Here is a 25,548-nt window from a genome sequence, read left to right on the forward strand (position 1 = left end):
GTCAGGAGGATAAAGAAAAGTTACCCTCGGGCTTCAGGCGAAGCAGGTTTGGTGGCATTCGAACATTCTCTTTCCATTTCCTCGCTATCAAAAGATTCAGTCTCCGGATTTCGTTCGTGTGAGGCTAAAGACTCGAGAAATCCAAAATGAACAGTGTTGGTGATATGATGAGGTGTTTGGGCCTGCTTTTAGTAGTTTTCGTTGTTATACAAGGTAAGTGCTTACATTCATAAATATCAGTGGGGAATTTACTATCATTAACTGTACGTTTGAAAAAGGAATGAAAAATAATCCAAATTAAATTTTAAATCTGATTATCTTCTTTCATGATGAACTTAAAATAGTCAATATGTTATATGGTAAATGATTGGCACTAATTGCTTTCACGAAAATGTGATCCAAAACTAAACAGAAAAGTTGTTGAAGTTAGAATGCAAACAGAACGTTTTATATAATGCAATAAGATGCTTATTTTGTATTTTAAATTTGTATTTTTTAAAAGATACTTTTCAAAAGGATTACTGAATTGTCATATTTTATATCATAAGATATAGTTGTTTTTGGATTGATTCCTATAGGAAGACTACCAATTGCAATGATTCTCCTGACAAGACTTCGGGAAAATTTCTTCAGTTCTTTACATATCATGGTCAATAGAACCTAAAACAATCCTATATCTATACATGAGTACAACGCTTTAGCCATGTTATCTTGTGAACAAGATAACGAATAAATTTGGTTAGATTTTAATTAAATTGGAACATGTTGTTAGAAATGAAAACATCTAAGACGAGTTGGTAAATGGCAAATCTAGCTCAAGGGGGGTGGAAATTGTACTTGGTAGAAATTTTTATTTCGCTATAACTTTCATAATATTGAAGAAAGAAAAATAAATCCCAATAATAAAATTAACGCCTCCTTAAGACGAACAACTTTTGCATTTAACGTTTTTCGATAAGTACAATATTTTAGAATTTAGGGGCTGAAAAGTGATTTGCAAGCCCTAATTTTGACTGTATGGCAACAATTTAAGTTTCCAGATAGTAACTTAGATGTAAAGGAATGTACACTGGCCTTGCAGCTTGCCGAGAGGAATTTTTATCTATACAAAATTGTCAAGAGAAAAACCTATTAAAATCTAATTTAATATTGCAATGTTAAATTATCTAAAAAATTTATCTAAAATAAATTATTTAGATAAAATGCTAAAGTTGCTTTAAAATTTAGAATGCAGCAGAAAGTTTTATTTAATTCAGTCGATTGTCTATTTTATATTTTAAATCTGATCAATGTTTTTAAGATGATCTTCAGTTCGGTAAAGGAATCATCACATTTTATATCATGAAATATAACTGTTTTTTGTAGACATGTGCGATTCAAGAGAAAATGGAAAAGTTTACCGCTGAAGGTTAGAGCAATTCAGAATGTTTTATCTTAAGTAGAAGAATGTCTGTTTTATGTTTTAAATCTGATTACTTCTTTTTTTTCGCTATTTTAAGAACGATTAAAGATTGTCATTATATTACATGATAAGATAAATATTTTCAGAGACATGTACGATTCAAGACGAAGCGGAAAGTTGTTGGTAAAGTTAAGGTTACAGTTATATATGTTCATGCTACACTATTCACATATGTTATAAAAATTCACATGAATTATAGATTTTGAATTCCATCAAGATTAAATTATTTTCGTATTCTCTCATTTAATAAATTGGTGCTGTAGAAAAAAAAAATTTTAAAAAAATGTAAACGTATTTTTTTTTTTTTTTACCATTGCATTTGGTGTTTCTTTTCTCCTTTATTTTGAAATTACCAACAATTTTCAAATTTATAAAAAAAAAACTAGCACTGTTTTGCCTTAATGTTATCTTACAAATTTTCAACTGCAATTCAATGCAAACTGTTTGCCGGTAATATTGTTTCTAAAAACTTTGCCTTATAAAATCAAGTCTTATGATTTTATTATGATTGCCTTATAAATTGCCTTATAAAATTGCCTTATATGATTGCCTTATATGATTTGCCTTATAAAATAAGTCTTATGATTTTATCAAGTCTTATGCTTTTAAAACTTTATTGATTATTTTAAAAACTTTATTGTCTGGGTTTGATGCCTTCAAATTGAAATGAGATTTTTTGCGTTAATATAATTTCACTTTGTGATTTCTCATAGAAACTATTCAGATGATTGGTAGAATCTTTCTTTCTTGTCGACCGATTATTGAAGAAAATCACGTGATTAGATATTTGGTGTAAGAATGAATTTCATTGCAATAATAAAATATATTGTTGAAAATTATGCGAAAATATTTTTAAAAAAATATCAAAGGATAATATTACACGGTAATTAAACTGTTATCATAAAAAAAAGCTTTTTTGAAGTTTAAAATAGCATGAAAATCAAATTAGCAATCTAAAATTTCCAAAACTTATGGCGGATAAACCACAAATTTTCACTTAATTACTTATTAATTAATTCCAATTGTCGAAATTTAGAAAATAACGGCAATTAAATTAATACCATTAAAAGGAATTTAAAAAAAAATTTTTAATGTAGCATAAAAATCGAAATTGTACAACAAAATTTGTAAAAGCTCTGGTGGAAAAAATGCAAAGTTTCATTTCATTATTAAATTAAAATTTAACGAATTCGCTCTCGGATGCATGTTTTCACATTCTAAAATATGTGTGTGCCAAATTTGGTATATTCTAACTTATACAGCACTGACGCATAAACACGAGCACATATATAGATAATGTCACAAATAATATTTAGGTAATGATGGGTTCGTTATTATAAACCCTTATAAGAAATTAATAAATAAATAAGTAAATTGTTAATCGAGAATTAATTTTTATATATAGAATAATAATCTCTAAAATGATGAGGAGCTTCCTGCCCTTTTTTGGAATGTCGGGAGGGAGTGATTGGGGAAGAATATCTTACACGTGATTTGGCTTACTTGAACTTTAGAAAATTTTAATACATTACCGAATCTTCATATTCTTTTTTATCTTCTAATATTAGTTTAACGTTAATTCAGAGAGCCGCTTTCACACACAAAAAGAAAATTGTTTAAGAGAATAATTCAAAAATATTTTTCAAAAAAGTATTCATACGTTTGATAATTAGTTAATTAATCCACGAACTTTCAATTTAAAAAAAAAATTAGCTCTTTCTGTGAAACTTTTATGAAAGGAACATTATCATGATTGGTAACAGGGAACATTATCATGATTGGAATAGTAATTTTATCATGATTGGCTAACTAAAACATTTAATATATTTCTGAACATCGTTCATTTATAAATAAATATTATTTTCAAAAGTAGATTTGTGAAATAATAGACTGCCTTTTTTGCATGGTTTTCAATAATTTTTTATTCTTTAATTCAGCCGGAATGTCTTAAGTTTGTTTATCACGTTAGTTTTCTTACCATTTGTTAAATTTTTTTTAATTATCGAACAATAACCTGTAATACGGTCACTTTAAATACGAAATATATCAAAATGAGGATCTTGATTCAATACGGAAATTTTTCAACATAATTTAGAGTCTGCTACAGACTATTAAATAATAATAATAATAAAAAAAACATGTTATTGTTCACATGGAGTTCACTTAACAATGTAAATTTTTATGAATTAATTAAGATTTCAAAGAAAACATTTTCCGTTTTCCTTGATCTTCCACGGGTTTACCTTATATACGCAAACCATACACAGGCTAAATACAAGAAGACACTTGCTGTTTTGAAAAACTCAAAAACAAGCAATTAGTTGAATATAAACTATGACACAAAGCAAGTAAAAATCAACTAATAATCTTCGAAGCAGTTTCTTTTAAAACGGGAATGCACTATTGCTCGTTCCATGTCATTATTATGTTTTCAGAAATTTCTAAACTGAATGGTATGGAATATTTGATGGTTTACAAAACAATGCTTGAAAATTTATAACTTCTGTTTTACTTTTCAAGTCAAAATTACAATTTTCTCTTATGCTAAAAATGAATATGAAAGAAGGATGTAGCTTTCAAAGCTGTTTGATCAAAGTGAAGAATTCTTTGAAGATAAAATAAGGAAAAAAGAAGGCCAAACTTTATGCCAAATAACAATAATAACAGAAATATTTTATACGCATTGAATTGCTTCGCTCTAAGTAAGATTATTCTTTATCTTGAAATATATTTACTATTTATTCGAATAATCCTTCCCTTTTTGTTTAAAGCTTAGTTAGTCCTTCAAAATATTTTGGAAACAAGTAGATAAATATATAAATTAATAATTGCTTTGAAACATAAATGGGATTGCTGCAAAGAACATTAAAACATTCGGAAATCATTGATATATTTTTATCGCATTTTTTAACATATTTTTGAATAGTACATACTGTTTGAACGTATAGTTTGTTTTTTTTTTGAAAAAAATATTTAAATTAATTTATTTATTTATTTTTTTTTTTTTGCATACGATGTTTGCTACGCTTTCTACGGGAGAGAAATATCAAAGAATAAAACAGATCAAACTTCTTCGTTTATTTATACAATCGATAGTGTTTAAATGAAAGAATTCAATTTGCATGATTGCATAGAAGGAAATCTTTAAAATACTTATCCAATTTTGTACTGTAATTTCATTATAGCAAAACCTTAAATGAGTTTTCAAAAACTTATAATTTTTAACTAATTTTTATTCATAATTTATCAGTCGAAAATATTTATAGGGAAGAAAAGTTGAAAACTTTAATAAATTCTTTTATTTAAATTTCTCAGAAAAGGCTCCACTGCTCATGAAAGTCAAAGATTTCTTTAAATGAGGTATAAACCCTTTTCCCTCTCGTCGATAAATATACCACCGTGTAGAGTTTCAGATGTCATTGCGTATAGATTCCATGATGATTAGAAGAGAGAAGATATAAAATAAAATGAAATTCTTGTTTGTGAGAAAATTTAAATGAAAAAGGGTTGTAATAATTAAAGCAAGCCCTAAGTAACCAAGATATATAACTCTGTATCAACAAATCGTGATACAGCAGTTATATTTGTGATAACAGCTGCATTCTCTTACTTTGTCCCCCCCCCAAAAAAAAATGCAGCAAAAAATTGAAATCCAATCAGACTTAATAAAATTATTAAATAATTGAGAACATTTCTTGCGAATAACAGAATATTTTAACCTTTAGCACTGGAATTTCACTGGAATGTCTTTTCTCAGTCACCATTCAAGGCGGTGTATCATTTTGACATTTTATTTATTTATTTTTTAATTTTGTTAAAAATACCTATAGATTGTCAAAAAGATGTAGATTCATTTTTCAGGAAAACTCAACTTAAGACAGTTGCGTGGATTTATTTTTTGGTGGAAGAAACAGGACCATGTATTAAGTGAATAATTATGCATCGAATTATCTTTCCATGTGCAAAGAGTTAATATTTTTAATCCTTTCCTGTTGGAATCTCATGGTAAATCTAGATGTACTCATTACTGTCATATTATTGACGATTTAAATGATATTCTAAACAAATATGTCCTCTTCGCTCTAAAATGATTTCTTATTCTGCTTTGTTTGTGCTTCTTCTATTTTAGAAAAAGAGATGATCTTTGAATCGTTCAAAATATTGACAAAAGAATGAATTGTCCCAAATTACTTAATAATCTCTCTCAATCTTAGGCCGAACTCAATTACACTCTCTTTTTATTCCTTCAGTTAATTTTTTTTTCAGTTTTAATGGATTTGGCGCAGTTGGTTTTCGTTTATCCTAAGCACTTTTTGCGAATCAAATATAGTGGCCATCGCTTATAGCAATCACGGAAATAAAACATTCAGCCTATGATACTGATCAGAATGATGTGAAATCTATCAATCTATCTTTCATGTCGAAATACATACAAATTCTCCGGTTCTTATCACCAATAATTTGCTTATAGTGATCAACTTTTATGGATGTATTGGAAAGTATAATTCCGGTGGTAAAGTCAAAGGGAAAAAAATGGAAGAAAAAGAACAGGATTTAAGTCATTTCCTGCACTCAATAAACCTCTTCCTCTGCTTTTTGTTTTGTTATACCACCTTCCATTCAGTGAGGTAAGGACTGTGACAAAATAACATTGTCTGTTTCCCTATGAGCAAATGTCTCGTGTTGAGCATAAAGAAGAAACAGTATGATCTACTCCCCAAACTAGGTCAGCAGGTGGCAGAGGATATGTTGAAAATTTCTGAATTGTTGCTTGATTCATCGCTGAAATCTCAAGAGTGAAATTGAATTTGAAGATTTGACGCGTTCGTTTCGAGATGTGGAAAGGATGGAAATATGAAACACTCACTGAAGGAGTGATTTCTCAACGTGTGAAAAAAGAGGACTAGCGTGTGACTTGACTATTGTATTGTCAGAAGTCCGAAAACATCATTCCAATAGTATGTTGAATCTTTAGATGAACAGTTTATCCAATGAATGTTTGATAACTTTAAAATATATGTTAATCTAAATACAGTCTCGATAACTTTTTTAAAGAAAGTTTTAAAAAATTAAGTATATATAAATTTTTTTCAATTCAGTACGCTATGTCTATTTTTCTAATTAATATGGATAAATAGTCCGAATAATTTCGCTTGGTCTGTTTTTTATGGCGTCCTTGAAGTCGTTTCTAAACTTGTTCATTTTTAAGGCATTTCAGTTATACTGATCATTCGAATGTAATGATCAGTTCGGCCTTCGATTCAAAGTGATCATTACAAGCTGCATCAACTGTATATCGAAATTGCCTTCTTCCGATGATTAATTTCTAAATCATGGCAGATTTTCGTTTCGGTGGAATGTAATGCCATTTCTGTGAAATCCGAATTATTAGTTTTATTTCATCATATATCTATAATTTAATAAGTATAAAGATATGAAACATCTTTAATCAACTTAAGCGTCACTTTATTTGATCACGATTCAAAATCATAAGATCCCTAAGTCTAGATATTGTTTTAAAATAGGGCATTCATGTAACAAACTAATCAAAATTGAAAATCATTTAGTTATTTAGATGGAATAAGGTTGTCAATGGAATAAATAACTAAAAAAAAGTGCTCAAGCTGAAAGTTTTTCAGACAAACAATAATTGCGAAATTAAAATTGTTCATAAATAAAGTTTCGTACATTTTTCAAATATAAATCTTCTCTGAAAGATTCTGTTATTACAAATACAACATACGAATGCATTAACTCTCAACAGGGGACACCTTCCAGTGTGGTGGTTGGTTCACGTCACCCTGGTGTGTAAGAAATGTTGGAGGTTTGGCTACCTTCTATCAATGATGGAACATGCTTCCCACGGAAGGGTTGTACCGTGGCTGGTGATGGCCTTTAAGACTCAATCTTAGTTCCCTCTAATGCTGCCACTTCGGTCTGGTCATTCAAATTTTATCTGAATGCTTTTAATTAGGTGGGGTGGAGTAGCCAGTATGGTTATGAATGCATTAAAAATATTTACGCATAATGTTGTTCACAATTTAATTAAGCAGATTTTATGAACTTTAATTCAGATTCTGACTATGGGAAAATATTCGAAAACTTAAACAAATGAATAAAGAAATATAACAAAAATTCAGAATCAAAGACAGGAAAAAAAAAACCCCACATCTTGCTATTATTACTTTCATTAATTTTTCCTTGGTTGTTGTTTTTTTTTTTTTTCATTGGTCACACCAAGGTTACATTGATAAGGACAATTACAATTATGACCTTTAACTATTTTTTTTCCACTAGTCTTTCTACTCTGGTATATTTGCGGGAGAATCGGAGTGAATGCATACTAAAAGTTGAGAAGAATTTTTTAAAAGCTAATTTTGGAAATATATCCAGGGTCCTAATCTGGTTAATTGCAGAACCAAAATTAAATATCTTCTAGTCTTTTCAGTCTGGTCATTCGAAAAAAGAAAATCGGAGTTAATGTATACTAAAAGTTGAGAAGAAATTTTCAAAAGCAAATCTTGAAAGACTAAATATATCTAATTTTTTTTAATATATATTATTTATATCAATAAATAAAATCGATGCAATCTTGTATAATAATTCAAATTAAGAAATTAAAATTCTGAAATTCCCTACATTCCATGACATTTTATTACATTATATTTATAACAAAAGTTTTGGAAAGGGAATAAATTTATTTTAATTTTATTTAAAATTGAATGCTTTATCAATTTTTCAAAAATTTAAAATTATTTTATCTAATTCAAATATTTGTCGATAAATAAAATTTCTGGGCAAATACTGGAAAAGAAATCCATAATTTGGAAAATCCATTTTCAATCTGAGATAAGTAGTTAAACTCCAGAGTAATCTGAGATATCTGTTTACTTTATTTGCATCGAATAAGAGTCAACAATTATTTGGAAAGTTAGAAAACTGTAGCATTTGTGATTTTAACTATGATATCAGGTAAACTATGATAAGCAATGAACGAAGAATGCCTTAGGTCGATGTGCCAGAATGATCGGAGAAACGTTTTCACCTAAAACCGAATTGCCCTGCTTATCCTTCGAACATGTTTCGAATCCCATCACTTCTATTTCGGCAACGTGACGTTTCTTTCACGTTGTTTCTGGAAGTACACCCGCTTCGATATTGAGGTCATGGGGCAAGAACGCGTTTCTTTCGAACATTTTTATGGTTTTGGCGCCGAAATTCTTCGAAGGACTCGATTGCATTTTGCACTGATCATGGTTTTGGCCTTCGGAAGAAACGAGTACAAACAAATAACACCCAAATGAAACAAAGAAAATTGTGTGTGCGATCTTTAAATTCATATTTCGAAGATTTAAGTACAGGTATCTGTGAGAGAACTTTAAAACTTGTAAATTAATGGGAAATGTTGCTGACATTTTACGAATTGTATGGAATTGATTTTTTTTAACAAAACAATAATACTTTATCGAATACGCAATGATATTATTTTGATTTTATTAATATAATCGTCGGAAGATTTTTCCTACACATTTGATGGATCCATTCGAATTGCTTGATACAAATCTTTCATTTTATATTAAACTAAATTCTTTAATTCGTCTTCTGAGTTATTTAATTTTCTGAATTAAAACCTCTAATGCATGTAAAAAATTGCTTTTTATTCTATGTTACCAGAATTCCTTTTTACATTTTAAAACACTAAATTGTTTTTAAAAATTCTTCTTTGAATACAAGGGAAATTTTTAAATATTATACGAAAAAAATGCAATTCAAAGAAAACAAGAAATTCCTGTAAGAAATTAGGGTTATCAAAATTTATGTGTTTTTTTCATATATGATCTTTCAGCACATTACTATTCCAAATAATTTTACTTTAATTTTTCAAAGTAGGAAACCTTTGTAAATGATCTCATTTTATTATCACTTCTTATATGTTTGTAAATATTGTACATAGTTATTTTTGTTTTTTCTACTGTAAATATTTTGGAATTTAATAAAATTTCCATAACATGCCCATAAAACCGTTCAGTTTCCAGGTTGGTTAGGGATACGGGAGTATGAGACGAGGTTCTGTTCAGTCAAATTATTTCAATGATGAACGTTTTGTCGGTATTTCAGATAATGTTCGCGTGTCTACTAATAATAAAAGAGAATATGTGTGTTGGTGTTGTACAGAATAGATCATTTGACAAGAAACTATTGAATCCGACATGAATATATTTTGTAAAATTATAATGTGCACTTCGGAGCACATTATAATTTTACAAAGTTACGGAGTTTTTTTTTTTTTTTTTTTTTTTTGTAGTTTAAGAAAGATTTTTTTTTTTTACTTTCTTTCTTTCATTACCAAAAATATTATTGCGCAAAATTTTTTCTATACCATTTAAAATTTAATAAAAATTATATTCTTAAGGATACCAAATTACTAACTTCTCACCAGAAGTGTAACAAGTTAAGCAAATTTCTTTTACATAATTTTCATTAACTGATTTCATTCATACAATAAAATTCAAACCTTCTTTCATTGAATATTCAACTACGTGATTTTCTTTCGCTGTTAAAAGCCAAGATAGAAAGTTTCTACTAATGATCTGCTCTATTTGCATGAAGAATGGGGAAAGAGAAATGATGTTACTACAAACGACAATGTGCAGTTTTAAACAGACTACCGAGGCACTAACTTTTTTTTAAGGCTATGTGATATCATAGGACTCGATTTAATTACGAAAATTCATGTACACAGAAAACGACAGGTATTTTGAAATAACACGGCTTTAATGTTTGTCACAACTGGATGCTAAAGGGTTCTTTATTTGAAAAATCATGAACATCATGTTTAAAAGATTTAATAGTAATTATACGTAGGTAATATTCTTAGCTAGTCGTTAAAGGCGATGAATAGGCTATATAGGCTATATGTTTTTGATCAGGATCTTTTTTATAGAGTACTTTCTATTTTCTGTGAACTGAACGATTCATTACTAAACGGAGTTTGTTACACAAAGTCTATAAAAATGTATTTGATATGTTCAGTTGTTTCATATTGAGTTATTTGATTCTACTTCGTTGTTATGGCAGATTCTATTGAATTATATAAAAGATATTAAAAGGAAACACAAATGAGGTATAAAGATATTTTTTCATGTTGAAAACTGGAATAATATAACTATATGATCATGTCCATCGTAGGTAAAATTATTCATCAATTTGTCCTATTTTTGAAAAGAAAATAAATAATTCAAATTAAAAAATGTAAGTAAAAAACAAACTAGGTTAAATTATTGAAAATTATTTTTTGATAAGTACATGAGCACGCATGTCATTTAGCATTTAAATTGCATATTCAGATGAGGTGCGTGCACAATTTACTAGCAACTTGTTGTAACATGATGCCATTAAATTTTGCACATTGTGATATAATATGTAAAATGCTAGGTTTACTTTTGCGTCAGATTTTCTTGTACAAAAAAAAACAACACGTGATTTTGCCACTTTTGTCTGTCATAATGAAAAAAAAAAAAAAAAAAAGAGGGGGCGGGGAGTAGGATGATAATTGTTGTACAAAAACGTTTTCAAGATCTAACTTAACTGTTAAGAACTATTAAAGGCATGGAATCGGAAAATTTGAAGAAAAAATTTTAGTCTAAGATTAACTGCTTATTGTGCTTTTTTATGCATAAATGTTTCCCCAACACAATGGCATGTGTATTTTTTTAGATCATTTATGAAAATAAAATTGATAGATTTTATTAGGCAAATAAAATTAACTAAACACAAATGCTAACAAAAATTTTAAAAAGGGTGTGGCTAACTTGCAGATATGTTTCCAAAATAAATAGAAGCTGATATATAACTGAAACTGCACGAAATAAATTTAATGCATAACAAAAAAAAAATCTCAAAAACTATTTTAATTTCTAATGCAAGACTTTGGATAATAATACCAACGAACATTTAAAGAAAAAAAAATAAGCAGCAATTGCAGAATAAAGAAAAGAATTGTTTCCAGTGTTTAGAGCAGCAGTTACATGATATACAATGTACTCAAAATCTAAAAGTATATTTACAAAAACATGAATCAGTTCCATTTCTGTTTTCCTACCTTTATTTCGCACAAAAAAACAAACACCCTATTTTAATGAATGGTGGCAGTTTAACATCGCGATTACTCTAAATATCATTATGCTCAGTTCATATAAAGCAAACAGATGACCTGGATAACTTGAGACGACCTTGTTTTCGAATTTTTCACCTTGTTTGAATCCTATTCATTCCCTTTAACAAGAATACTCCCAACTTAAATTCAAAAAGTTTAGTGACTTTAATATATTAAAGTCACTAAATCTGATAATAGGAAAAGGAGATTAATATATTACCTTTTCCTATTATCAGATTAAAGTTCTTCGATGGGATTATTTATTGATTTGATAAATAAAAATAAAAAAGTGAAGAGATTAATATAATAAAGTTCCATCTCTAACCAACACAAATTAAGTCAAATAGTTAGCTATTAGCTGATATATTATTATTTTTTTAATACCGCAGATGCAATATATTTTTGATAAATAAGAAAATCAGATATTGAAATGAGTGAATATTTTCTTCCTTTTAAACAGGATTTCACCATAATAAAAACAGACGAAAATGTGAAATAAAAAAAAATGAAAGGAAATTGGCATCTCTAGTTTGAAGTATCGTAGCATAATAATATTTTCGGTTTGATACGAAAGTTATTTAACAGCGATAACTTGTATACAAAAAATTTATTTGATTTGATCGCAGTGTTTGTTACTCTTAATGCATTTAAAGTGTTTTTAAAAATAGATTAAAATTGTAGAAAAAGATTGTATGAAAGTAAAACTGATACAATTGAAAAATTTGTTTTTCATTTTAAAAAATATACAAAAATGGTTTTTGTGCAATAATAAACTCTGAAATTAAAAGCAAACGTAAATATTCTTATTAATTTTTAATTAAAAATCTAATTAAAATTTTGTTAAACTCTTTCTTAATGAGTATCTATTATCTACCAAATTTAATAGTTCTAGCCTCAATGATCGTTACATGTTTTCATTACATGTTTCGTTAATGATCGTTACATGCATGTATGTTGTAATTTACAGATAATAAGCCAGTCAACCAATACTATCATATTAAAGAATAATCATAAGTGCATCAAAATATTCTTTTTACATTCTTCAATGACTTTTATATCATTTACTCTACCGTTATTTTGTAGTTTTTTGAAAGTAATAGTGTCTATCATTAGTCGCTGCATTTATTCATAATATGATATCCTTTTAAAATAAATTTACTTCTACAAAATGTTTTAATGTTAGAAAAGAAAATGTGTTCAAAATTTCGTTTCTCTAAAGACATGTTTAGACAAATTGAGATGCTGATTGTTCATTATTTACTATAAATTTAAAATTTCATCTGAAACATGTTACGAACAATGAGTTCTTAAAATGTAAAATATGTATATAAATATTCGAAGACTCAAATCTACCCGTGAAATCCCCTAGCTTTTTCATTTTCATTTTCGAAGTATGTAAATAGAAAATGCACTAACCGTAAACCCTCTTGATTTTTAAAAATTAATTTCATGTTTTAAACATCCCTAAATCTGCAAAACATGCTTTGGAATGTATGTCTGCTTCTTTCTATATATGAATGAACACAACAATTCAAAAACAAAACGACCTGGAAAAATAAATTCGATAAGTATATCATAAATTTAGATTTTTGTTTATTTATCAAACCAATATAAATTTTAGATTTCTTTCAAATGTTGGAAAATATCCGTTAAAAATACTGTTAATCTATCTGTGTATTTGTGATTGCAATAAATCGAAACCTCAACGAGCTTGATGGAGGAAATTTAACACGTGGTCTTTTTCACCGGAATTGTAGATATGTACCAAATTTTGGTCAAAATCAAAAATAAAAGGTATTTTTTCAAAATTTATATTCAAGCGACTCTTTTTATTATACGATGAAATTAAAAACAAAGCACGTCATATTGTTGACATTCTGACAGTTGTCAATAGATTTCCAGTCAGTTTTTAAATATATCATTATGCTTTTATAAAATTATTTAAATTTATGAATGAAGCCCTAAAATATATGTTTCAAGGTACTGCAAACCAGATAATCAAAAATGCATTTGAATGAAGCATGTACTTGAATTTTCAACAATATGTTAATTACCTTATTTTTCCAACCCAAATTAGAATATTTGAATTGACCTTGAATAGTAATGTTATGAATACCGTTCTCTCTTTTCCTACATTGAGCTTTTTTTTTTCTTTTATAACTCATTAATGTCGCATTTTCTTGCTTATTATTCAAAATCATATATTCATTCTTCAAGAGTTCATTGGTCAAAAAATAATGATAGAAAGATATATATACAGTTTTATTTAAAGCAAGAGAATTATTTACTTCTAACATTACCATGATTAATTCCAAATTTTTTTATCATTATTTTTCGTTTTTGTGCATTGAATATTTTTCTAGTTAAATTATTTCCCCTTGTTTCCTTTTCCCTTTTATTTTTTCTGATTAACTTTTAATAAACATAACTACAAGTTTTATTCTATGTTTCACCAGAATTTTGTGATGATATATGAAGTTTTATGCAATAGAAATACAGGAAAAATTTCTTAACTCGATCGAGGACATATTGAAAGTAATGATATAATGATTGGCAGAATAACTTTAAATTAATTTTTAAATATTTTAAACATTTTACTTTCTAATTTATAAAATTCTTAATCTTTTATGAATGTTGTTTCTTCTTTTTTCTTCAATCTAAGTTCATATATTTTCAATCGTTTAATAAAATTATGTTCAGTAGCAAAAACAAGTATTTTTTAAACATTAGCAATAACTTATTACATAGGAATTCTAGATAATTATTCCATTGGCACCTATGTACTAAGAATTCACTTATGGAATCAAAGATTCCATCACTTTAGAAAATTACAAATATCTGAATTTGAATAAAGAATTATGATTTTCAATTCGTAATTCTTTTCTATTCTTATTTCAAATTATTTTTCATATTTTGTTAAATAACATTGTTCATGAAACTCTGGTTTTAATAAATTCTTTTGAACGGACAAGAGTCCTGAATACCGAAAATCCGGTAAATCGCAATTTGTGTTATTTAAAAATGAGACTTTACTCTCAAAACTGTATTGAATAATATAAATTCTAAAATCATTATTAGTAATAAAATTTCTTTACAAATGCATCTTGATGAGCAAAATAATAATAATAATAATAATAATAATTTACAAGATTTTAGAATAGGAAAAAAAGCTAAAAAACTTGAATCGAATTCTCCTTGTTAAATCCGAAGTCCACTATTTTGAAATTTGTTTATTTTTTTAAATTTATTTTCTAGTTACTTAAGTATAGTACATTTTTTTTCAGACCAAAATTGAGTTGGAAAAAAAAATCGATTTCAGAAGCTTTCTAAGAAGATTCAGAAGCTTTGTTGTCTTTATTTCATCAACCATGAATTTTATTTACATTTAGCTATTGTAAGCTTCGCAGGACTCATTTCAAAATATGATAACTTTTAATGATGCATTGTATTCTCGTTCAACTGATTAAAGCACATAAAGAAAATTCATAACTGGTTTTATTTTTATAAATTTGCAAAAGAAATTAGTTAACTTTTAAAAGCTGTTTTCATTATATTTTTTTATTAATATTCAAATTAATGGATAGATTGAACCTCAAATACGATGGAAATGTTGACTAGGAGAAAAAAAAGTTTTCCCCTTCTTTCCGGATAATTTAAAGACGAGATATTTTGTCTTTTGATTTTTCATAAACAATTATCACACTTGATGTGATAAAATACACAGGATAGTGAATTTATTTGTATGTTATTAGAGATTCAACAGATTAAAGATAAGTGTGAAACTCGGATGAATAAGATCCTGTTGAGGTTGCAGTTCTCAACAAAATCTGATCACTAGTCAAGAACTTGTAGCGGTTTAGGATGCGCGAGGATAGAGCCTGGGACCTTGTGGTTCGCAGCCCAGTAACATGACCGCAATACAAAAGCAATTGCTCGTGAAACGTAACTGTTAACTGACTTATAAGCTTTTCACCACAGACTCTCCCTCCAGTGAGTCGAATGATATGGCTGTTGAGTGGTGATGTATTAGCCGTTGAACCCTGTACCCCTTTGAGTAGCGCCAAGCGTATGGCGAACGTGTGTGGGTGAGTGGTTGCTGTTGCTGTGTCAAGTGAGTCTGACGACTTTGCGTTGCTGCGGCCTTTTCGGGTTACTGTGTCAAGTGAATCTGATGACTTTGGTTGCTGTGGGTAGATGGCGCCACAACAGCTGTGCGAAGGTTGAAGGTTCATTGTCCGAGGTCACCAATGTAGCGGTTTGTGATAAGCGAGAATAGAACCTGGGACCTTGTGGTTCAAAGCCCAGTAACATGACCACAATACAAAAGCAATTGCTCGTGTAGCGTAGCTGTTAACTGGCTTATAAGCTTTTCACCACAAACTAATGCATGCACAAAAAGACAATTATGGTAATCTTCTTTTTCTCGTTTTGTACATAAGTTTGTCCTTGACATCAGATGGTAAACTGATAGCGAGATTTCGCTACTGATAGCGAGTATTAAAGTCATGTATGCAGCCAGTGATTGTTTATGTGCAATCAGGTATATGCAACTATTGTACTAGCCCGTACACAGAGGAAAAACAGTATCTGTACTACAATAATGAAAAGGTTAATAATGAGAAAAAATTTTAATGAATATAAAAACTATATAATATTCTTTCCAGAAAAATATCTTCAAAGTAATATTTATGTAATATTTTCTCCAGAGAAAAGTCTTGAAAGTAATATTTCTGTAATATTTTTCCAGAGAAATATCTTGAAAGTAATAATACTGTAATATTTTTTCCAGAAAAGTATCTTGAAAGTGATATTTCTGTACTGTTTTTTCAGAGGAGTGCCTTGCTTCCAGCATTCACCGCAGAAAGAAGAGAGAGGACACTGATTTTGAGTGCCCCAAGCCGGACGGTCTCTTCGCCGATCCCGAAACCTGCAAGAAGTTCTACACCTGCGCTGGCAACTACCCTTTCGCCCAGAACTGTCCCTCATCCCTCTACTTCGACGACGTCAGGAAGTTCTGCACGAGGAAGACGAAGCAACTCGTCTGCGGACCCGTCGAGACGCGTTAGTGTTTGTTTCACGTTCTTGCCTTTGCTTTTTTATGACCTCTTGACCTGTAAAACGCAAATTGTTTGCTTTCACAGCTTTGTTTTGGCTGCCGACTTTAGAAGATATGATACTTCGCACGAGAAAAAGAAAATGTTATTTACGTAATCAAAGGAAAGGTAGTTGAATTGTAAATTGATCCAGTACCCCAAGTAGTATTACATTCGACATGGAGGACTTTGTGACCACGACAGATTTATACGTGAGACAGCCATCACACACACGGAGAGTCTTCGGCCGGTGGGGTTCGAATAGCAATCCAAAGAACGCGAATCCAAAGCCCTATTAACCAAGTTATCTTGGCCCATCTTACTTCTAGTTAGATATAAACAACAGCTCTTGACGTATGCGCAAAAGGAAGGGAGATATGTACATCTAACAATAGATAGTACATAGAAAATTGAATAACTGTTTCTTTTAATAATATAAATTTTTCGAATATACTTAATGTATACATTAAAAATACATTTTGATTCATTAAAAATGACTTACCATATATTATTGGATAAATCAACTAATCAATATATACTGTAAATAAGAAGTCATAAGAACAGAAAGTACAAGTAAAGAAAGAAAAATATAAGACTTATGATAAAGATAAACGATTTTCTGTTTATATTTGATTTGTGTATATTAAAGTGTAGCTACAGTTTCAAATATAGTATAGAGCATATATTAATAATAGAAAATTTTTGAAAATTCTTTAATTACATTTAATTTCGAAAAATTAATTATTTGCTTTCTTAACTATTACTCTAAATGCTGAAACAAAATTTCAAGCATCTTGTTGGTCTAAAGATTAAGCGATCAGAAAATTTCTATTGCAGTCTTCGGAAAATATCGATCTTTTACTCAGACATGGTGAAAATAATTTATCTTATTTAATCTACATTCCTTAATATACAAGAAATCAGCGATCTGTGTTTCACTGCAATTAATATAATATTTGATTTTTAATGTAAAGTTTTTGTTTAACATATAAAAAATTTGCATGCTTTCTGCTTTGCTGTAAAAACTGCTTTCTTTTTTAAAAAAAATACGAGATTCATAAAAAGAATAGTTCTATCTTTTTTTATTATTATCGATTTATAATCGATATCGATTTATGGAAATTCGGCATTAACCTGCTCAGCTATATGTATTACAATATAGCTTTGTTTCATTTGATACATAGATTATAGTAACTGATAATTTTTTTCCTACATGGATTATAGTAAAAAATATTTTTTTTTCTACATGGATTATAGTAACCTTACAATTTTTTTTCCAGCCGAAGTTGAACCAACTGAACCACCAACACCTGATCCATTGTCTGCGCCGCCATGTGACACGTCCGCCTGTGTCTTACCAGACTGCTTCTGCAGCTCTGACGGAACACTCATTCCAGGTGGCCTCGAACCCACCGAGACCCCGCAGATGATCCTGTTATCATTCGACGGTGCTGTCAACTCTCTGAACTTCGATCTGTACAAGAAATTGTTGACCAAGACTAGGACCAATCCGAACGGGTGCCCCATCAAGGGAACGTTCTTTGTGAGCCATGAATACAATAGTCATTTCCATGTACAGAAATTCTATTCGGAAGGTCATGAAATAGCTATACATTCCATCTCGTAAGAGCCTTATTCTTTTACCATTGCCAAACGATCGTTATTATGACCATATTACCATTATACTTCATGAATCAAAATGATATACATCTCTGAATAATTAGATTTAAAATGCAGGGACTGCCATTTAATATAATCACTTCGGGACTTATGAATTTTGGTAATATTAACGGATAATAACAATAATCTAATTGCATAACCACATCAGGAAAAAAAAAGGGAGGAAAAAAACCCATTTATCTCAGGTCTAGTTATATTTTATTTCAAAAATACAATTAAAAATTCATTAACTGTTATTTATCGACAATTATGACTCAACAGGTTACTTATATATATTTACTTATATAAAAAAATGAGACCATTTTCTAGATTATAAAAAGTTGAAATTTGATAGTATTTGGTGCTTGCATATATTTTGATAATTTTTTCTTTTTAAAAACGCATTTATTGAGAAAAATTGGTACAATATATATATTAATCAAAATATTTTCCATCATTTTCTACAACTTTTCGCCGTTTCTTTCTTCTTGTCTTCGATTTTTTTTTTTTTTTTTGTTCCTTCAGGCCGTTTTTTTTTTTTTTTTCATTGACATTGAAATCACCACTCTTAAATCGTTGAAATCAAAATTGACAATTGAGATATGACGGAGCAGCATCACAGTAAGTTTCTAAAAATGTCTGATGGGCTTCGTCAGCAGATTTTTTCAAATCAAATAAAAAAAAAAGCAACAAATGTCGAAAATCCAATTTGGAGCTTTTCATGATTGGGATCTTTATACACTGAATAACTCAATAATATTATATGTAAAACTTTCAAAATGATGATGATGTCGTGTCTGCGTTACCATGGAAAGGGGGTGTAGTAGCGGCTGAGGTTAAAGACCAATGAGCACCCGAGGGCAGAAGTCTGACTTTTAGCTCATATGAAGATGACACACACACACACACACATTTGCTTGCACAACCCCCTTTTTACATGGGGGCACATTCACACACCCCACAGATGAAGAACAACCATGCCGGAACCGGGATTCGAACCCGGGACGCCCAGATCATAGGGAAGATGCGCTACCCCTTTGCCAGGACGCCGGATTTTAAAATGATAACTATAAACTAATAGTAAATTGGTAAAACCCAAAACCATTGATGTTTATATAGATGCTTCGCATGTTTATCAATAAATGTAGCTGATTGAAATACATGCAAACACTAATATAAAACGAATGAAAACATTAACTATTATAAGAATAAGCGGTGTCCACTGTATAATTTTCATCAACTATAATCTCCTAACACGCAAGACTCAGGTTCAATCGCTGTTATTTCAATACTGGATATTAAAACTGCGACATTCATTCCAAGTATGTAAAAGAAATTTTAATTTGGGGTGGGTATTGTTTGGGAAACCACTTCCACTTTCAGAAATTTTGTTCGAAAAGAAATGAAACATTGAATGAGGATCCTAAACACATATATACTTAGAAATGCCTTCTATGAATCTAAATAATCCACTCTTTTAAATGGCTTCAACTGTCTTCAGAAAGGCTTCCATCAACTATAAACTACTGTCATGTCAGTTGCAGGGTCAACCACTAATATTACGAGATAAAAATTAAAATTTACAACTTGCAACACTGGAAGAATTGAGGAAAATGTAGTTTTAGTATTTGTTATTTTTCATGTAAATAACTTCATTATTTAAATTTTGGAACTCTCAGTTTTAGACATGAAGTATTTTTTGCCTCCTGAAGGCAACAATGTAATATTAAAAGCTATATTGATTTTGTATCAGTGGTAGACACTGTTAACCTTATTTTAAAAGGCTTAAAAATACAATAAAAAACTTATTAACTCTTATTTATCGACAATTATGACTTAACAGTTTACTTATAAATATTTACTTATATAAGGAATATGGGATAAGTAATAAGGATTGATAATATAAAGTGGATAGTATAAAACGAATGTTAACATTAACCGTGATGATTAACTGTTTAAAATTAGTATCTTTAATCTATAAGAATAACAAATATGAAATAAAGAAATAGACCATTTCATCTCAAGAAGTTAAATTTGGTATACGATTAGGTATATATTAAAGTCTCTTTTTAAAGCAACACTAGGGCTATTTTGGGATGAACCTCATAATTTTGAACCGCGGTTAAGTGATGAGAACGGCACCAGAGCTTGCAACCCCTTTCCAAATTTCTGCATCTCACCAGTAGGAGGAACGTTTGCTCCCGACGAATTTAACGTGCACCAGACCCGCTTACAAAGCGATTCTTCGGTGGAATCGGGTTTCGAGTCTGAAACCCTCTGGTTCCAAAACCGATACCTCACCACCAGGCCACCACGGCTTTGGTATGTGATTAGTTAGGTATGAAGGTATACGACTTATTTATGAGACCCTCCTATTTTAATGGCGGACTTGATATTTTGGCCTTGAGATCTAATAATAATAGAATAATGATTCGATTTTATGGACAATTTACTTCAAAATCTAAACTCAGATCACGTACCTAATCCTAATGTTTAAAAATTAGGAATTAGCAGATCAGTTTGTTGTTGCGTATTCCCCTTGGATTGAACACCAATTCAAACTAAGACAAGTGATCGGGGAAGGAAGGGTGCAGTAGCTTCTGAGGGTAAGGACCCCTGAGCACTCGATGGTAGAAGTCTGACTTTATCTCATATGAAGATGGCACTCATACACTCGCTTGCACAACCCTTTTTCGTAGGGAGGCTCTTTCACATACCTCACATCTAGAACACATGGTAGAGAACAACTATATATGAATTAAGACTCGAATCGCGGAACGCCCAGATAACGGAGAAGACGCGCTACCTCTAGGACAGGACGCGGGCTTAGCCGATCATAGATCAAAATTGCCTTCTTGTATCTTCTAAATGTAAAATAATCTAGAAAAGCAAATTTCATATACTTTAACTCTTTTCTACTGATATACACGTAATAACAATTTTATCTTTCTTCTATCGCAGTAATCGTTCTCCTGAGGAATGGTGGGCCAAGGGCAGCTACGAAGATTATGCCGAGGAAATGGTTGGACAGCGCGAAATCCTTCACAAATTCGCTAACATTTCTCGCGATTCTCTTCTGGGCATGCGCGTTCCCTACCTACACCCTGGTGGCAACGCCATGATGAACGTCGCTTATGACTACGACTTTGTGTACGACTCATCTATCATCGCACCGATGTCCTACACACCCATCTGGCCCTATACTCTCGATTACAAGATTCCTCACAAGTGCATGCAAGGTACATGCCCCACACGCTCCTTCCCTGGACTCTGGGAAATCCCCCTCAATACCTTATTCAGCAATGACGGAACTGGTGGTATGTGTTCATTGGCTGACCAGTGCGTCTTCCAAGAGAATGATGACGAATCTGTGGAGCAATTCTTAAAGGATAACTTCAACAGGCACTACAATGTCAACAGGTAAAACATACATTTATCTCTATTTTAGCGACTTTGCCTTATGGTCTTTTTATTATTTGCCGATTAACAATATATATCATCCGAATTCCCTTAAAAAGCATTTAAGGAAAGTCAAAAAGACATTTTAGGACCATTAATAAGCATTTTCATGCAAATAACTGTAACCTTCGCCTCTTACGTTTCGAAGGTTGTTTAATTAATAAATCCTGACATTACAGAAACAAAAAATAGCAATGATTTAAGCTAATTTTTTGTTCCTCCTTGCCTCCATCTGTGTCTGCAGCTTTGAGTGCTGTTTCTGCTGTTTGGAGTTGCCAAATATTAGCATATGATAATTTTTCTACACTGGGTACATCAGTGAGAACTCCTGTGTTTAAAAAGTGAGGCTACAATACGAAACGTGGTGTCTCAGATAATATTTGGTTTATTGTCATGAAATTTTGCACACACGTGCTCATTATTATAAAAAAGTCAAAACAATCAATTGTAATTTTTTTTTAAAAATGAAACCAAAATTGCGAGGCTTTGAATGAGAAAATGAGGAGTTTATCGTGGCCAAAAGCAGCAAACGTCATTCCTTTTCCGCGAGAATTTTAAAGCTTGTAGGAAGACGAGATGTATGTTGATATCAAGCATTTGCTCTTCTTAAACCTTTTCATAGATGCTCTTTAATATATAAGTCAGTAACCTCGCTGACAGCAGCATTTGGACGAGGCAGTAGTCGAATTCGAGTTTCACTTCCTTCGAAATTATCGATAAGCTGACTTTTCTGCGGTTCCGTATTATTATCTATTAAAAAAAATCACCCTCTGTTTCCCAGAAGCATACCAATTGAGGTTCAAGAAACTCGTATGTTCGTTCGGTCACATTCATGGAAAAAAATCCTGGACAAATAATATTCAATTATGTATTAATTTTATACCCATCCAGATTCCTATTCATTTTGATAACATCAAAAATATTGTCTCTTTTGATAGTTGAAGGGGAAAAACTCAAATTTAACTCAAAATAAGATAAAATTATAGCAACATATTTGAAATAAAATAATTAAACAATAATTCAAATAGTAAATTAAAACGAAAACAGCTACTCATATTTCTATATTTTATTACAAAATTTTAAGCTTTAGACTGTGGATAAACTGAGTCCCTAAACAATTTTCCCAAATAATAATAATGATGATGATTTTTGGTAGAGGAATAAGAAAGCACTTTCATCTCTTTCAAATTGCTGGGAAATAAGCTTTTGACCCCGTTAAAGGCCATATAATGTATTCTCCTCTATTCTTTTTTCAATTCATTAAAACTCTTCTCACTACAAATAAAGAAATGTAATAAAACGAAAGAAGTTATAACCTTATGCAGAATGATCATCAGATAGGAAGTTTTATTTAGTTCGATGAGTGAAATTCTTAAGACTTTGTTCTATAGCGTCTGGGCCTGGAATGTAAGAAAAGGAAAAAAATTCTGCTAATGTTTTGTGAGAGCCACAAGCAAGGAAGAAATTAAATACAAATAATATGTGAAGACGTAATTCAGCAATAAATATGTTTTATGATTATATAACTATGTTTTATTTTAAATAACATGGTTAATAATATGAAATAATTATGAATTAGAACATTTATGTATTATGATTATTATCTAATCTTAATATATAAATAATATTATTATCTAAGATCTTTCATAAAATATTAAATTATTATAATGATCACATTGAGGCAGTGGATGTCATTTACTCCAAAGATAAAAACAGACAAATATGAAGTTGCCTTTCTCGATTAATTCGAGTGCTAAAGAACGATTGAATCTTCTTGCAGCATCAACGAAGAAAAGTAGAGGGCGCTGCACACATTACTAATCGGCGCTGTCTTATATCTATCTGCATTTATATTTACATCTATATAAGATTTAAATGGATAAATTAATAATGAAATTTCTCAACCGGAAAGATCTACTGGAAATCTTTTGAAATATGATGTTTCTTTAAGACCTTAAATATATATATATATATATATATATATATATATATATATATATATATATATATATATATATATATATATATATATTGCTTAATTCGGCCCATGTCGGAGTCATTCTAAAGTGTTCTTTTGTTTCCTGATCCCTTTCCACGTATGAAGCTGTGTAAAAATTACTGCGCCATCAGTCCGCGTGTCAAGTGAAAATGATCCCTCCGTTGCCCTTGTCAAAGGTCAACACGTGTATTCAATCACCACGTGGCCGGAAATCCCATGTTATATAAGACTAGTGATCATTTGTTTCGCCGCTCCCTTACTTCTGTTTTTGTGTCCCGCTGTGGCGGACGGGCCTTCTCCGTGTCTCTGCTTGTAAATAATTTTGCCTTCTCGGCATGGATATTAAAGAGAATTAAAAAATGCAAATCGCCTTCTATGTCTTCAAACCTGCTTTCTACTTCAACCAAAATAAGCATTACACACATATATATATATACTTAAGATCTTAAAAACATATATACCTGCAAATCTTTAAATTCCCCTTCTATTTTATATTTTTGGTTTTATAACATTTAACAATAACATATCTAACTGCAAATTATTTCCATTTCTCTCCCTCTAGGGCTCCATTGGGTCTGTATTTCCACGTAAACTGGTTCAACGATAGAAACAAGACAGCCGTTCTCCTCAATTTTATCGACGACATCAGGACCAAACATCGGGATGTCTGGTTCGTTACCATGCAAGAGTTAGTGTCTTGGATGAGAAACCCCACCAAAGTCTCTAACCTCAATTCCTTTGCACCATGGGCTTGTGAAAAAAGAGAGAGCTCTTGCAATATTCCTAAGAACTGTGAGGTTCAGCTGCATCTTGACGGTTACGTTGAAACTCGGTACATGCAGACCTGCGCAAAGTGTCCCGTCAAGTACCCATGGGTTGGAAACTTCGAGGGAGCAGCTGAAGGTGTCAAAATTATGGATCTGACCCGTGATGCAGAACCTGAGTCGGATTCTTAGACAGGATGATGACTCGAAAAGCAACTGCAAGTATCGTTCTCTGTCAGGTGCTTCCAAAATTGCAGCAAGACATGAAGTGTCTGCTCTGGTCTTAGAGGATGGATTTTTGACATCTAAATGGCTTTGGCGAAGGTTGAAAAAAACATGCTTGCATTGTTTTTACAGTAAAACAGCTTTAACTGCAGTATTTGAGCACCACCTGCAGCTTTATTTTAATTCAAATACAAGTCTAACTATACATTACATGCTTCATCACTTACAAATTTGTAAAAAAAAAAAAAAAAAAAAAAATTTATATGTTTTTTATTAAGATATTTAAAATAATATCTTATAGTGAAAATGTATTTTGGTCCCCATCGAAGATGAATCCAAATCCTGCAAAAAATTCAATAGGTGTTTTAAGATATTGAACTTTATAATTAGCAATATACTCATAAATTATCTCTAATTTTTTTAATAAATAATTTTACTTATTTAATTATATTTAAAAGTACTGAAAAACTAAAAAAAGTCTCGCAATAAAAAGTAAAGCTTCTGCTGCAAGAATACTTAAGCATCATTTCTCAAGGTAAGCGAGACCAGGAATTATGGCGTTTTATACATTTATTACAGAATTATAAATGTTAAAATAAAATGTTATAATATTGTTTTGATTTTTGTAAAACTGTTTTGTATCTCATTCTGGGAATGAAGAATATATTCTTAAATGCATTATATATATTATAGGTGACTGATTTGTAAAATAAACGATCTTTTGATTGATA

The 25,548-nt window shown here is 30.3% G+C and overlaps 1 protein-coding gene across 1 annotated transcript; it reads left to right on the forward strand.

Annotated features, from left to right (window-relative positions):
- LOC129972724 (chitin deacetylase 1-like) lies at nucleotides 1-25,548 on the forward strand. Its single transcript, XM_056086965.1, has 5 exons — nucleotides 1-213; nucleotides 16,449-16,679; nucleotides 17,992-18,334; nucleotides 21,332-21,790; nucleotides 24,391-25,548. Exons 1-5 carry the CDS (start codon nucleotides 147-149, stop codon nucleotides 24,782-24,784), a joined length of 1,494 nt encoding a protein of 497 aa, XP_055942940.1. The 5' UTR covers nucleotides 1-146; the 3' UTR covers nucleotides 24,785-25,548.

This window comes from Argiope bruennichi, chromosome 6 (genome assembly GCF_947563725.1).
Source record: "Argiope bruennichi chromosome 6, qqArgBrue1.1, whole genome shotgun sequence".
NCBI lineage: Eukaryota > Metazoa > Arthropoda > Arachnida > Araneae > Araneidae > Argiope > Argiope bruennichi.

What these genes read in the sequence shown, in the direction of transcription:
- LOC129972724 (XM_056086965.1), top strand. Translation starts at nt 147, where the DNA reads ATGAACAGTGTTGGTGATATGATGAGGTGTTTGGGCCTGCTTTTAGTA. An exon ending in AGTTTTCGTTGTTATACAAG is followed by an intron (nt 214 to 16,448) that starts GTAAGTGCTTAC and finishes CTGTTTTTTCAG; the next exon opens with AGGAGTGCCTTGCTTCCAGC. An exon ending in CTGCGGACCCGTCGAGACGC is followed by an intron (nt 16,680 to 17,991) that starts GTTAGTGTTTGT and finishes TTTTTTTTCCAG; the next exon opens with CCGAAGTTGAACCAACTGAA.